This window comes from Anabrus simplex, chromosome X (assembly GCF_040414725.1).
Source record: "Anabrus simplex isolate iqAnaSimp1 chromosome X, ASM4041472v1, whole genome shotgun sequence".
Classification (NCBI taxonomy): domain Eukaryota; kingdom Metazoa; phylum Arthropoda; class Insecta; order Orthoptera; family Tettigoniidae; genus Anabrus; species Anabrus simplex.
Genome location: NC_090279.1, coordinates 149,932,060 through 149,948,879, shown reverse-complemented (window position 1 = coordinate 149,948,879; position 16,820 = coordinate 149,932,060). Strand labels below are relative to the sequence as shown.

General features: G+C 42.7%; 1 protein-coding gene across 2 annotated transcripts in view; it reads right to left on the bottom strand.

Annotated features, from left to right (window-relative positions):
* The window catches only part of LOC136886476 (retinol-binding protein pinta-like), a 62,092-nt gene extending 50,329 nt beyond the window's left edge, over positions 1–11,763 (bottom strand). Inside the window, exon 1 of one of the 2 annotated variants that reach the window (XM_067159273.2) lies at positions 11,718–11,763. Coding sequence is in view for 1 of the 2 variants with exons in the window: in XM_067159272.2 (XP_067015373.2) it covers positions 455–493 (39 nt within the window). In the remaining variant the exon portion in view is untranslated. Of the gene's footprint in view, positions 1–454; positions 584–11,717 lie in introns of those variants that run through there. The other variant, XM_067159272.2, reaches the window with a different exon arrangement.
* Between the last annotated feature and the right edge of the window lie 5,057 nt (positions 11,764–16,820).

Here is a 16,820-nt window from a genome sequence, read left to right as displayed (position 1 = left end):
AAGGACGGTGTTTGCCAATTTTATGCAAACGCTGTGTTGAACACATTTAAATTTTTAAAAGGTATTTAAAAATGGATCTCCTTATATGAAAGAAAAAGCTGACGTATCCGTGCTTCGCTACGGAATTCTCAGAAAGGCTGTCTTTGTGGGTTTCCTAACTGAAGTCAACATAGGATATTACAATGACGACAGTAGGAATGTAGCGATTGAAAGAAATGTTATCATATAAAATACGCGATCAAATGAAAACGCACATTTTCTCACTCTTAACAAGAAGTACTACGCTGCCGATTTAACAGTCCAAAGTTCCAGAGCTGAATTGACCTCGCCGCAGACAGCCGCGAACAATCCTCTGCCATTATTCCTTTAAATGTGCACTCTGCTTATTCTAATTAGTGCTTCAGAGTAGGTATTGAATAGCTGGAATGCTATGATGATCCAGTGTGTTACGTACCAGTAGTATCCGAAAATTTATGAACCAGAGGAATGGCATGCTAACTTCCCGGCTACTTCCCACCAATATTCAGGCAGGCTGTTATACTCGGTACGCAGCAGAAATCCCATCTATCGCAGGTGACGGGCATCTTGAAACACAAAGCACATCACAACAAATAAGGGTCAATGCAATGTTTCTCTTGATCAATTTTATGAGCTTTCTATATTGTACGAATTCGCATTCAGTTTCCTTCCGAATCTGTGATATTAGGGCATCTTATTAAATTATTTTATATCGTAGACTGTAGTTCCTTATTGCCCGACTTTACGAACCGATGTTCATCAAAATCTGTTTACAAATTTTCTCGTGACTCGGCGCTGATACGGACTTGGCAACAAAAATCCAAATTCATGCATATGTCTGTTATAATAGCCGATGAGGTTAAAATGATTAAGACAGAAATAATCGGAAATTAAATACTATATAAATTTAGTTGTGTAGTACTTATCGACAGGACTTCTAATAACATAAATATTTGAGAATTCAATTTGGTGCCTTCCCTTAAACTACCATTTCACTCAGCATGACTAAAATAATTTATGGTCTAGATTCTCCAATTCTCTTCAGCCGTTTTCTCGTGATGCGCGTACACACTGTAACCGTTCAGTACATGCTAAAAGACATGTCATATTGCCCAACGAGATATATAAGCCGTTTTTCGCGTCATTCTACGACATTTTTGGTTGTAATAAGCATTTTAAGCCCGGTCCGGGATACAAGAGGTGCTGCGCTAGCTCGGAGGTTGAAGCTCTAATAGTACGTACCGAGAGAGAGAGAAAGAGCTCTCAGTACAGCGAGACCTTGAAATTACGCTCTCTATCGTGCAAGAGAGAAGGAAACAGGACGCCGCGCTCAAATTCTGCCTATGTTAGGAGGCGGAGTTAACTTTACAAGGTTCTAACTTGAGAACTGGTTATTCTCACCGAATTCCCTGCATATTCGTGGATACCAAGCCACAAATTCCACGTGTCAGGTGATAATAATAATAATAATAAAATGTCGATACAAGCTTTAGAAATTTACAAGTAAGGACTCATTGAAATCAGCATCATTTACAATAGTCGATAATGTAAGAAATGGTATTACTTAACGAGCGCAGTACTAATGACGCACATAGGCAGATGTATGTGGGAACGCCTATCTTGACAGAAATATGGGAGTCCCCGACCTCAACCACTTCGCGCGCTGAGATCCAAGAGAAAGCTTGTAACATTACCAAAGAAATTGCGATGCGATTTCCACGAAAGTAGATCAGTGAAAATAAGAAGTCATGTTCTAAAAAATGAATATTTATACCACCCTAAGAGGCCATTATTAGCGGAGCGAATTGTCCCCTGTGGGCGGAGTTTACCCTCTCACTAGTTGACGACCCGTATCTTCTATATAAGGATACCACGACAGCCTTTAGTTACTCATTCGTCATTCATTAATTCATTGTGATTCAGTGTTCTCAGTATTGTGTCAGACAAAGGTCTACTTCACGTCAGACCGATACGTGATCATAATACAATCATATTTTTCTTGTGTGAAGTCATAACTGTGGTGTGTGGATATAAGAAGTACTAATCCCAGGATATGTCTCAAGGGAATGCAGACGGTAAAAGTTATTGGAGGCTAAAAATGAATGTGTTTCAAACAACAGGTTAAATTCCAAAAATCGTCACGACGTAGTGAGTTATTGACTACTGAGTACCAATAATTACTGTACCGTGATTTGAGGTATGTGCAGTGCAGGAGAAGATCATCCTAAGCAGTAAATATTGTTAGATTAGCCGGGAAGTGCTCGATTAATGAACGGTGACGCTCGCAACAAATATTACCATTAGGTATTTCGCTCTATAACGAAGGGGAATCGAGTAGCGATCTTCAGCTCAATAACCGCTACTTGGGTAGTGCATTCGAGTCCATGAGTGGGTCTATCAATATCATGTCATTCGAAGATATATAAACAGTACTTCAACTAACCAATTCCTCATTTGTTCACATGTATGTGAGAGCTCGTCGAACCAAGGATTCCGGTCTGCCAGACGCCCCTGTGGGCCTGCGTTATTCCTGTCGAAGACCACGCAGAACTTTCAACAGTAGGAGATTGCAGATCATGACAAAATGGATTCAACCCCGAAGAAGATGAATCTAGGACTCCCTGCTAACGAGGCGCTGGTGATGGAGATCTAAATACATATGGGTAGGCCTATCCTCAGATGACAACAGGTTGCACACAGCAATGATAAGTACATTTCATGATATTCCTAAGTATGAAAATCTGAAGTGTCGCATTAATATTTAAAACTTAACTTTGTAAAATAGAAATTTTCAGCTTGCATTTTGATATCTATGATAACGTGTAAGTGACGCGATAATGGGGTAAAGTTTGTTTTTTACAAGCGAATGGACCGCTAAGGATCACGATACAACATTTCTTTCTCTTCGTGCGGAGTTTTCTCTGTGTCCAATACTCCTTCATGAGTTCGCTGGCCTGCTTCCGTTGTTCATCTGGCCAGGCTCTTCCGGTCTTCTTAATTATTCCTGCGGCTAGAACACCTTCCAAATACTTCAGCGTGTTCCTAAACGTATTCCTTTTTAACAGATGATCTTCCAAGATGCTTAGCCTTTCCATATCCTTCTTCGTTTCCTTAATCCATGCTGTAGTGCTCTTTTTTCTCCAGAAGTAATCGAATATCTGTTTGCGTTCATTCTTTATTAGTTTATTTCTTTGTCTTCTGTGATTATTGGTTAAACACAAAGTTATTACGTGGATTATTGCATAAATTAGTACATAAAGCCCTATAGTGTATTATGTTGAGTGAAGCATTCGTAAGGGTGGATGTAGATAATTCAGCGGACCTCATAGGCCATTCCAATTTCAATCATATCGGCAATGGCTAGTGTGATCAGCAGCGGTGAATGCACAGACATTATTTTAAGCTGGACAACCTGGTCGGAGTGCAACAGAAGCTCCAAACAGACGTACGCCTTCTACACACACATATTTCGCCGAACAGTATTAGTTTTGTTCCATACAATCAACTCTTTTATCGAGTCGAATGTCTACATGTGTATAAGTTAATAAGTTATTAGATTTCATTTACTGCATCCTTAGCGTGTCTACAAGCAGTAGCGGCGGTAGGGGGTGGGGTGAGGGGGGACAGTCGCTCCCACCCCCACTTTGTAGAGTAAATATACCATTTTATTCCACTTTAGCCAGCTAAAACTACGAATTATTAAAAAAAGTTACTTGTACAAGCCTTGTTGTCTTATATGCTAAATCTTTCCTTTAGTGTACAGCGCTACGGCAAGTAGTGGAGACTTTGCATGTGCCGTGAGGAAGAGTAGTAGGAGTATATATTTTTTGCCGAGGTCGTGGCCACTGAGTTATAATTCACCCGCTTGCCGCGCGCATTCGTCAGTCTGGCAGTCTCTTTATTGTATGTTAGTTTCTTAGTGTGTATTCAAATACTAAATGATTTTAATTGCATAATCATGCCGTACATTTATGCAATTGTACCGGGCGAGCTGGCCGTGGGGTTACTGGCCCGCAGCTGTGGGCATGCACTCGGGAGATAATGGTTTCGAATCCCACTGTCGACAGCCCTGAAGATGGTTATCCGTGGTTTCCCATTTTCATACCAGGCAAATGCTGCATATCACACTAGCCATTTCTGATATGCAGACAGCAAGTATAGTGCAGCTGTACCATACACCAGCCTAGAACTATGCGGTCGAAAACGATGTTTACTAATGCAAGGGGTGCATTACACCGGTAGCGCTGAGTAACATGCTGCGAGTGACACTCCGTTTCTTATCTGTTCATATTCTGACGTAACCTGCCCGCTGGCAATAGTTCCTCTGCGAAAATCACTTGGTAGACATCCCATTCATCATTTATGCATGAGGGGCATTTATAAGTAGAAAGTACGGCGTTCGAGAGCCACCTGGTATATATATATATTGCATTGAATGCTATAGTTATAAATGTGTAATATACACCCCTCCAGGCTTGCGCTGTATGATGACGTCCTGGACTGGCGCTCGTAACAGCTGTTTCTCATGCAGGCAGTACTGTCAGTCATCCTGGGACCTTGACATGCCTGATCTAAAGAGTCGAGCTCATTTCTCAAATGATCATTCTATGCTTGCTATGAAATAAGGCGCAGTCAGCGGACCTCGTCATCAGTTTTATGAATGGTAGTGGCCTGTTTTATCGTGCTTAAAAGTGAATTTTCTATTTGTTGTTATTTTTCATTTTATTGTTAACATTGTCACTCTACTCACTCTGTTTTAGTCTGTTCTTGTGTATTTTGATATGCTTTTTCAACTTGTAATTTGCATGAAATGTATTATTTCACTTAAGAGACAATGCCGTATTCCATTTTGTTACATTCCAGTCTATTTTAATATAAAATTGCGAATGAGATCCACTGATTATTCTAAATTCATAATCATTTTTTTAAATTCTAGTCAGTGTATACATTTTAAAATATTATCACTACATTTCGTTCCATCTCCTGCCATTAGGGGCCGATGACCTAGAAATTACGCTCCGTTAAACAACAAGCATCATCAGCATCATCGTCGTCTATCCTTACCGACTGAGAAAGCTGAATACGCTTTGTGGGTCACGTAGCTGTTATCTTGCATTCGGGAGATAGTTGGTTCGAACCCCACCGCTGTCAGATCAAAATGTGGTTTTCCGTGTATTCCCATTTTTACGCCAGGTTGTACTTCCATTAAGGTTATAGTCGGTTCTTTCATGCTTCTGGCCCTATCCTATCTCATCGTCTGTCTGTGTTGCCGGGCTGAGTGGCTCAGATGGTTGAAGCGCTTGCCTCTTGACTAGAGATGGCTGGAAAATAACGTAGCAGTTACGTTGTCACAGTTACATGCCTGTCACTGCTACAAATGTAACGAGGACAGAAAATAACAGGTTGCCGAGTAACTACAATAGAATAACGTACTAGTGAAAACAGTAAATGGGAACTGAGAGCTGTCACTAGTAGCAGCTTACAGGCACAGAATGTGACCTTCAGAGTTCAAATAGTACGCCTGTCTTCCAAGTGACAGCGCTTTCGTAGCTGATTGCTTTAAGTCAAATACACTATAGTATATAATATACTCTATAGTGTATTTGTTTAAGTTGCTGCTGTCATTTGGTAACTAAAGTGTAAACTGTTATGGCATATTCAACTGCTCAGGGGTAATCGTTGACTCAGACATCGCGCAAGGCTGCCTACATTATAATATTATTATATAATTTTTCTTGTTCCATGAATAAATTAGGATACTAACTTTCCATATTGATATTATAGATAACATTACTTCATTTTAGTTAGTCGAGCCTCTTGCACCGGTTTGTGTCGAGCTTTGGCAGACAAATCATCATGTTTTCTTGTCTTCTATCTTTGACCGGAGCATTATCAAACTCACTCCTCTAGGTTTCAGAAAAGAAGCTATGCTGCCTTCTCTTTTCATCCGTTGTCTGCCTCTCGTTAACTTTATAGCAAATAGGAATATGTGTTTTGCTGCACTGACTTTCAACAGTGGAGTGATGCGTGCGCGAATGTACGAGTGTATGAATGGCACTAAACAAGCTTGAAGTCGTGATCAGGCAGTGACCAATAAAAGGCGAATAAGGTTGGACGTTATTTTTAACAGTTACTTTTCACAGTTAGTTTATTGTAGCAGTTACAGTTGTAACAGTTACATAAAAGTAACCGTTTATCACACCTCTACTCTTGACCCCAACTTTGCACTTGCAGCTTCGATCCTGGCCCAGTTCAGTGGTACTTGAAGGTGCTCAAATACCTCAGCCTCATGTCGGTAGATTTACTGGCACATAAAATAACTCCTGCGGGACAAAATTCCGACAACCCGGCATATCTAAAAACCGCCAAATGTAGTCAGTGAGACGTAAAAGCAATAACATTATTAACACACACTGTTAATTCCCAGAATAGGTAAACGAATGGTCTTCTGTAATAATTCGTTGTTGTGAAACGTTTGACGGTATATTTCTCAATCTCCTCTTGATTATGATATAAAATCCACAGCCTGTTTCCAGTTATTCGACCGGGTCAGGAATGGAATGAATGAAGCCTCCATCTAGCGGCGAGGATAGGAACTGTGCCGGCTGCCGAAGCCTGCCGCACTCCTCTGGAGCAATGATTAATTACTGACAGGTGAAATAAAATGATATTGGAGAGTGTTACTGGAATGAAAGATGACAGAAAAAACTGGAGTACCCGGAAAAAACCTGATCCGCCCCTGCTTTGTCCAACACAAATCTCACAAGGAGTGGCCGGGATTTGAACCATGTAACCGAGTGGTAAGAGGCTGGCGCACTGCCGCCTGAGCCTCGAAGGTTCAAATGATTATGATATAGGAATATTTAATTGTTTATTTTACATTTTCCTTTACATCGCACCGAAACAGATAGGGAGTTCTGGTAGCGATGTGATAGGTAAGGGCTATAAAACACTCACTAATATCCTGATATATGCCTGTCAACAGTTCCTTTGATAACGGAAGGATACTATTCCCTGCTAGATACTAGTTGATTCTCTAACTTTTCACAGATTCTAAATATGTTCAACAGATTACAGAACGTTCGTAATAACTTACTCTACCTGCTGCTGAGAGAAAAAAAAGTCTACGTACAAACAGACCCTCTCATGACATACGCCTTAGACATTATTTGAGAATACCGATCGAAGGATAACCAAGCTAGAAACTAGAAAGAGTGAAGTCCATGTACTTTAAAAATGTTCTCTGCCTGACAAAACAAAAAAACAAAAAATGCTCCTTCGAGGCTAACCTATGAGCTCACAAGATAACCGTTCTATAACTTATAGAAGAACTGATATTAAATATAACATCGCCTTCTACGACGCAACATCAAGCCTTACATCAAGAAATTTAGGATAAAAAAGCGAATATATGGATAGATTTTTACCGAACAGACCATGGGCGCCCATAGGATAGTTTGAAGTGGGGGGGGGGGGGGGCTAGACCTGAGGTATGTAGTATTTTTAATATTTAGGAAGATGAATATCGACTTGTATTCCACGGTAGAATACCAGACACGGTATCCCCTACCACTTCTACGTAATACCGATTTTTAAACCATTTTCTTGAAAGAAAAGCAGTTGACTATATTAGAATTCTTCCTTTCTCTGAGAGCTAGGTGCGGGCGCGTCCCCACCTTGCCCCCGGGTATGGGCGCCCGTGGAACAGACGGCATGATGACGTCAGAACGGATAAATTCTGCCTACAAACACCGGCTTATCATAATGCACTTATGAAATGTTCATAAAAGAATTGAAAAGAGCAGGATAAACAATATGACTACGAGATGAATATCAGGACGAGTTATCTGACCTATTTACAAGGAAGGTTAAGGAGTAGCATGGGTCCTCTAATAATTCAGGTAACTCAATCGTAAGAGCGCGGTATCCAATTGATGAGCCTATGCCGCACTGGGGAGAAAGGGTGGTAATCATACGAGAATTGTATATACAGTAGTTATCTCTATATGAGGCCATACTAGCCCGAAAGGGAAAATAGAGCAAGTTGAGATGTAGAGATGTAACTCTACACTAGTACGTTGGCACTGCATTGAGCTTACCATAGGATAGCTTGCGATGGCGTAGGATTATTATTATTATTATTATTATTATTATTATTATTATTATTATTATTATTCGTATACTTCTCCACAGGAAATATGGGTAGTAACGGGGCACGGGATGCACCAAGTGCCTTACATAATTAAAGTACACTGACTGACAGAGCAAATGCAACACCAAGGAGGAGTGGTTCGAAAGGGATGAAAGTTGGGGAAAAAACAGAGACGGCACGGACGAATAATTGATGTTTATTTCAAACCGATATGCAGGTTACACAATGCGCACGGCATCGACTCAGTAGGATGTAGGACCACCGCGAGCGGCGATGCACGCAGAAACACGTCGAGGTACAGAGTCAATAAGAGTGCGGATGGTGTCCTGAGGGATGGTTCTCCATTCTCTGTCAACCATTTGCCACAGTTGGTCGTCCGTACGAGGCTGGGGCAGAGTTTGCAAACGGCGTCCAATGAGATCCCACACGTGTTCGATTGGTGAGAGATCCGGAGAGTACGCTGGCCACAGAAGCATCTGTACACCTCGTAGAGCCTGTTGGGAGATGCGAGCAGTGTGTGGGCGGGCATTATCCTGCTGAAACAGAGCATTGGGCAGCCCCTGAAGGTACGGGAGTGCCACCGGCCGCAGCACATGCTGCACGTAGCGGTGGGCATTTAACGTGCCTTGAATACGCACTAGAGGTGACGTGGAATCATACGCAATAGCGCCCCAAACCATGATGCCGCGTTGTCTAGCGGTAGGGCGCTCCACAGTTACTGCCGGATTTGACCTTTCTCCACGCCGACGCCACACTCGTCTGCGGTGACTATCACTGACAGAACAGAAGCGTGACTCATCGGAGAACACGACGTTCCGCCATTCCCTCATCCAAGTCGCTCTAGCCCGGCACCATGCCAGGCGTGGACGTCTATGCTGTGGAGTCAATGGTAGTCTTCTGAGCGGACGCCGGCCCGGGAGTGCAGGCCTCCTTCAACCAATCGACGGGAAATTGTTCTGGTCGATATTGGAACAGCCAGGGTGTCTTGCACATGCTGAAGAATGGCGGTTGACGTGGCGTGCGGGGCTGCCACCGCTTGGCGGCGGATGCGCCGATCCTCGCGTGCTGACGTCACTCGGGCTGCGCCTGGACCCCTCGCACGTGCCACATGTCCCTGCGCCAACCATCTTCGCCACAGGCGCTGCACCGTGGACACATCCCTATTGGTATCGGCTGCGATTTGACGAAGCGACCAACCTGCCCTTCTCAGCCCGATCACCATACCCCTCGTAAAGTCGTCTGTCTGCTGGAAATGCCTCCGTTGACGGCGGCCTGGCATTCTTAGCTATACACGTGTCCTGTGGCACACGACAACACGTTCTACAATGACTGTCGGCTGAGAAATCACGGTACGAAGTGGGCCATTCGCCAACGCTGTGTCCCATTTATCGTTCGCTACGTGCGCAGCACAGCAGCGCATTTCACATCATGAGCATACCTCAGTGACGTCAGTCTACCCTGCAATTGGCGTAAAGTTCTGACCACTCCTTCTTGGTGTTGCATTTGCTCTGTCTGTCTGTACGTTGATGTACAGGTATATACAAAACTGTAGATCATGGGATCTTCATTCTTGCGAGAGGAACGATCGCACAATGTTGCATGTTGACAGGAGGACAGAATGTTGCATAATTTTGTAGATGTTCGGTGGAAGACCCAGTTCTCGCAGACTCTTGTGAAGTGTGTGTGGAATGAGGCCGTTGACTGACAGAATGACAGGAGCTATTCGTACCAGTTTCATCTTCCAGATCCTCTTTATCTCGTCTGCAAGTTCTTTGTACTTGGACATTTTTTCACTGTACTTCCTGTCATTCGGGATAGCGACGTCAATAATGAAAGTCGTCCCAGTTTTCTTGTTTATTATTATTATTATTATTATTATTAGTAGTAGTAGTAGTAGTAGTAGTAGTATTTTCCCCTCTTTCTTCTTATTTGTAATCACTCTTTTTCCTTATTAATTTGTAAACTTACCTTAGCATATCTGTCTCTAGTACACTGACTGAGCAAATGTCATGGGATAGCGGAGCACTGATGCACAGGTGTGTTGTCTGCGCACCACACGCCCCCCTGTGCCAGCGGCAGTTGTATAGGAGACCTTGTGAGCAGTGGCTGTGCATGTGACAGGTGTAACATGGAACGTCGTCGTGAGCGACACCGTTCGAACGGGGTATGGTGATCGGTGCCCGACGGATGGGAAGTGCGATTTCGGAAGTGGTGCGGGAATTTGGCTTCACATGATCAACCGTGTCCAGGGTGTATCGAGAATGGTTGAATGCGGGTGTCACCGTCCACAACAGATGAACGACCGGCCGTCCCCCCACTCTCGATGACCGTGACCGGCGACATCTGAGACGGATTGTCAGTAGTGACAGACGGGCAACCGTGCAACAAATCACGGCTCAATTCAACACAGGCCGTGCTAGACACGTCTCCCAGTGGACAGTCCGTAGGAACATGGGTTCTATGGGGTATGGGAGCCGGAACGTACACGGGTGCCACTTTTAACCCAACGTCATCGGGCACAACGACGCCCATTTGTCGCCAGTCACCAGGGATGGACACTGGAACAATGGCGTAACGTGATATGGTCGGACGAATCACGATTTCATCTTAACCATGTCGATGGGAGGCATCGTGTGTGGCGCAGACCACATGAAGCGATGGATCCCCCCTGCCTCGAAGGTGTGTTTCAGGGCTCTTATGTCTCTCTTATGGTCTTGGGTGCATTTTGCTGGTATGGAATGGAACCCCTAGTTGTTCTGGAAGACCATCTCCACCCATTTTTGGCTTTCTAGCGCCTAGACGGTTCTGCGGTGTTTCAAGATGATAACACACCATCACATCGCTCCCACGTCGCCCGCGAATGGTTCCAGGAACATGCAGTGGAGGTCCAACGACTGCCATGGACACCCAGGAGCCCCGATATGAACCCTATAGAGCATATCTGGGATGTCCTGGAAAGCAGGCTCCGTGCCATGGATCCTGCACCCACGAACAGACCAGTATTGGCGGCAGCTCTGCAAACGATTTGGTGTCAGCTGCGTCCAGAGGACTACCAGGGACTTGTCGACTCACTTCCACGGCGTCTCACTGCAGTTCGCAGGGCCAGAGGAGGCCCCACACGCCACTAGGTGACTATCCCATGACATTTGCTAAGTCAGTGTATATAGTGTTTGTAGAATTACTATGCCTTAATTTTACTTTCTTCTTTATATTTTTAAATTTTATTACTGAAAGTGGTTCAGTGTAAGAGAGGGCTGTGAGCCCTGACTTAGTCACAAATGTAAGTCAAAAATAAATTAATGAATCAATAAATCAATAAATGTTTTTTCTAGAGGAAATTTAATCACCATACAGAGGACAATGAAATTATCTCTACCCTTACTGAGAGTTGACTCACCGTTCAGACAAATATTGAATTAATTCCATTCCTATTGATAATTGACTCGTCATACAGAACGCTATGGATTAATATCTAATTTAGTGTAAATTAATTGACGATTCAGAGAACTGATGAAGGGTATCTGTTTGTTAGATCTAAATAACTCACCTTTCACAGGCTGTGATGTAAGTACTATCGCCGATGTAATCCCAGGAGTCTTTGAGACAGGTCAATATTGTTATCATTTATCTCGCAAGTGAGGTAAAGCTCGTCATTCTCTTATCTTTTATCGGTTTAAATGGCTGACTGATAACTTTTACGTTCGCTGCAGTAGCCTCATCAAAATGCAGACGATATATCGAGTGGCCCACCAGTTCCTTTCAGTTCTTAAAGATATGCAACCCATCTAACACTGCAGTCCTTGAAGTCTATATTGCTCTGTTTGCTACCAATATGTTAGTATTGCAAGCCGAGGCAGCGTTGCACAGAAAAGAAAGGACAGTATACTACGTTAGTGCCAAGATACAAGGATCATTCCACAAGCATGCTGTTTATTTACCGCAAATATGAATTATTTAACATCTGATAGGGAAAAAAGGCCATTAGTAACACGTTCACTACCGGCTCCTCAGCTTTAAACCTCCAGCCCAGCCTTTTTAAATCCCCTCAGCTCCATAGCGCACTATGTTATGTTATTGTAAGAAAACTATCGTAAGTACAGTATTAAAATTTTCAACATACCTTTAGGATGATAACTAGTAGTACTTGAAGCTGTGGTACCGGGTTTGACAATTCCCTGGATGGAGAGGCACACCACACTTTCCACAAAACCACCTGGTTTCGCGCCGGATGTTGGTTTTCGCGCACACTCTGCACCGTCTAGTTGGGAAAGTGTCTGATTTCATGCCTGGGAATTTATGAAGTACATGCTTCTTTATTTTCCCATCAAGTCGAAATGGTGGATCATTAGCCGGAGTTCGCTTAGGAGGCTGCACCATTGGGCTACACATAGATTCTGACGAGCCTACTGAAGACTGAGGTGGGACCGGTGACACAGAAATATTCGCGACTTCTGATAATTCTTCATGTTCACTGTCTTGTAAGAAGTTTCTACATATAGTCTGCACGAATGTCAAAAAAGGTATTTTTGAGTTCGGATTCGATTTTTGGAAAAGCCGGAATGCATTAAAAATGTACACTGCAAAATGTAGAAAAACACTTTTTCGGTCACTTCACTCTTTTTCGCATGAACGAATACATTGCCAAATACTGGTCGGCTGTATCCACTCCGTGCATTATAATCAATTATGCTTACAGGTTTCATTTTTATTTTCCCAAACCTGTTCGGAACTTCGGCCATTTCTGCAGAATGTACTGTTGAAACCATGGTAATTAATTTTTATCGTCCTTCCATGAACATAGCAATACTTGATTGTTCCCATCGAAAGTCATTTCCCCTGTTTTCCACTTCTTCTGCCTTTCACTGAATTCCTTAGAAAGTCCTCTATTCTGCCTTATTGTTCCACATACAGCCGTTTCTCGTTCACGCAGTTCCTTGGCTAAGCCTACACTATTGTAAAAAGTGTCCATGTACACTGTATACCCCTGGCCAAGGTAGGGATCTAACAAGTCAAATATAGTGTCTCCGATGTTCATGCCACTTGCATCATATATCTTCAACTTGCATATGTACCCTGCAGGGGATTCACACACCATTCTTACTAAAATCCCATACTTGGTTATTTATCCTAGATTATAAACTCGGAAACGCAAACGGCCCCTCCAAGCTAACATTCCTTCATCAAGGGCGATTTTCCAACCCGGAGTGTACACAACTGAAAACTGGTCGCTGAGCTTTTCGAAAATCGGCCTAATTTTGTATAGCCTATCAGTATTCCCCTCGTAAGTGCAAGAATGAGAAAATGTTTTCGAACCGGGTTCGTGCCATTGTTTTCGAAAAAAAATTTCAAATCTGGTTTTTGAATCATTCCCGTTCCCGTTCCAAACATTAGTCCTAAAAACTTTTTCATCTCATTTACGTCGACCGGTTTCCACGTCTGAAATATAGAATGTTTAGTGAAAGGACGCGGCGCTGCACAAATCACTTGTTCCGCGTAAAACTTTGTCTGATCGCATATATATTCGAGGAAATCGTCATTTACAAATAAATTGACGAAAGACATAATTTCATTGCTATCTTCGTTCTCAACATTTAATCCTACCCGGCCAGTGAACTTGATTGGAGGCGTGCGAAAAGACGGATGCGTATCGGTTATTTGAATGTGCTGAATTTCACTTTGCCCATAGTCTCGTATGTCATCATCGGATTTGCTATCGCTATCACAGAAATCAGGGATGAGTTCATCACTGGAATCATCGTGCAATAGTATGTCTTCAATGTCCTCACTTCGAACACTGTCTTTGTAACTCGTCATCTTGTCGCGACACAAAAACTCACTTCACTACAAACCCTCACAAGAATATCACGACTGGCTTGGGTCGGTGTTCACTCAAAGAAAAAAAAAGAAAGAAAGCATTTGTCAAGTAGTCAGGGCGAGGGACTGGTCTTTTATATGCCATCTATGGTTTTCACCACGAACTACGACTTTGTGCTCGAATTTTGCGCTAAATTCAAAATTCAAAATACTCTGATTCGTGACCGCAGTTGGAAAGCTGGCCGATGACCTTCGATCTTAGGCCTCTTTAAACAACAAGCATCATCATCATCATGACAGTTGGAAACGTAAACGTCATATATATATAGGTTGGTCGGAAGGAAAGCGAACCGAGTATATAAGTGTTAGAGTGTTGGTAATACTGATAACAATTTGAAAAAAATTACGTCGATATCTCAAATCATTTTGTCAGCTGTTGAAGTTAGCCAGGCTTTTTTTATGCCATCAAGGGCAGGAGTGGTGATGAAAGTGTCAGGGCGTAGGCGACTGTTCAAACACTACACAAATACATTACATTTTGAATGCACCGTCGAGACCGCTTATTGCGACAAATTCGATACAAGGGCAAAATATGATGGCCCCATCTAAATCCTATTTAAACAAAAAAATCGCTTATTGCGACACATCGTATAAAACGAAAAGGACGTATTTTTATAACATTTTCAGAGAAATTTATCGGCTATAACGTCCAATGTGGGTTTTTGTATGTTGCATGCTACTTGCTTTACGTCGCACCGACACAGATAGCTCTTATGGCGACGATGGGAGAGGAAAGGGCTAGGAGTGGGAAGGAAGCGGCCGTGGCCTTAATTAAGGTAAGCCCCAGCATTTGCCTGGGGTGAAAATGGGAAACCACGGAAAACCATTTTCAGGGCTGCCGACAGTGGGGTTCGAACCTACTATCTCCCGAATACTGGACACTGGCCGCACTTAAGCGACTGCAGCTATCGAGCTCGGCGTATATTGCATGTTTGGGAATTGCTGACAAGAATGAAAATCTTATTTCCAAACTATTATTTTCAGTGGATTATAGAATTCAAATCAGTCTGTCTGTTAAATTGTCAATCATCGCTGAGAAAGCTGCTTCTGTGGATCAGTGGTAGTGTGTCGGCCTTCGGATCCCAAGATAGCGGATTGAAATCCAGCAGAGGTAGTCGGATTTTTGAAGGGAAAAAAAAGTCCATTCGACACTCCATGTCGTGCGATGACGGCATATCAGAGATCTCTGGTGACACATTTGCTGTTTACCCGGCAAAATTAATTAAAACTCAGCCATAGACGCCGAAAAGAGTTTCGGTTTACCCTGTCTGCCATCTAGTGGGCTTAGAGTGAAACGAGACGTCGAAATTGACGAGCAGACAGCCAGATGGCGTCAAATTGAAATGTCTGCACACGGTAGCTGAGGCCATACGATTATTATTATTATTATTGTTATTATTATTATTATCGGTGAGAAGATGTGGCAAAAGAAAGGGGAAGTTTTTAATATTGAAGAAAGGTTACAAATAATATGGCGATTACAAAATGGGGAAGCAAAAGTCAGCGGCACGAAGGAATTGGGTATATCACACTGAACGATTTCTACACTGTGGACGGACAGAGAGAACATCTCATTTACTACCAAGACCATGTTCGACATTATTGATCAGTTTACATTTTTCCTACTCCTTTCCTAACTTATTTTTTATTTTGCTGACATGCTACACCTACTGTGTAAACTTCTTCATCTTCTGCTTTATCTGTTTACCATCCAGGGTCAGTTTTCCCCTCGGACTCAGTGAGGGATCCCACCTCTACAGCCTGAAGGACAGTGCCCTGGAACTTCAGACTCTGGGTCGGAGGATACAACGGGGGAGGATGACCAGTACCTCGCCCAGGTGGCCTCACCTGCTATGTTGAACAGGGCCCTTGCAAGGGGATGGAAAGATTGGAAGGGATAGACAAGGAAGAGGGAAGGAAGCTGCCGTGGCCTTAAGTTAGGTACCATCCCGCCATTTGCCTGGAGGAGAAATGGGAAACCACTTCCAGGATGGCTGACCTCACAGGTGCGGGAAGAGCGGTAGCAAAAGAAGAAGAATATTAGAGAATGAATTAGTTCTGATTCGGATCTACAAGGGCTAAAAAATGAACACATTTTTGAACGAGTTATGACATAGTTCTTGTATATTTTCATCACATTATTCCTGAAAATGCTTTCGCAGACCACATGTTGCTACAATGTGGAAACACCTGGCCTAGAACGATCGTTAAATGCTGGTCCCTTCATAACCGTTACGAACGGTTTCGATTGTACTCCCAAAATTATATTTTCTCTTCTATTTTCTTTAGTTTAAATTTTCTTTCCAAGGCAACAACAATAATTAACAAGAGATAACATTAAGAATAACTATTTCTATGGGTAAATTACAAAATTAAACTCTAGAACTTAACCATTAACACCGGAGAAGGAACTCCCATTTCACGAGATTTCTTAGTCTTCATACACATCTTTCGTACAATAAAGAAGCTTGAAGTTCCATTAATAAGCTTCCTCTCGGAGGGATATCGAAACTTTAACTCGGAGGTAAAATAGAAAATGCCGAAAACAAAACAGGGTGGGATGTTGAACGCACGCAAGCAATCCCGTGGCATAACTTTCCATAAAACCTAATGGGGCAGAAGGCCCGATGACACAGAAATGGTGACTAAAGTTAATAAAATATGTTAACAAAACGATGTTAATGAAAACATTTCTGAACATGGTTAATATTAATAAACATTTGTTAACAAATTTCTTCAACATTATGTCCACGCCAGAAAAGCTCTTTGTGAGGTT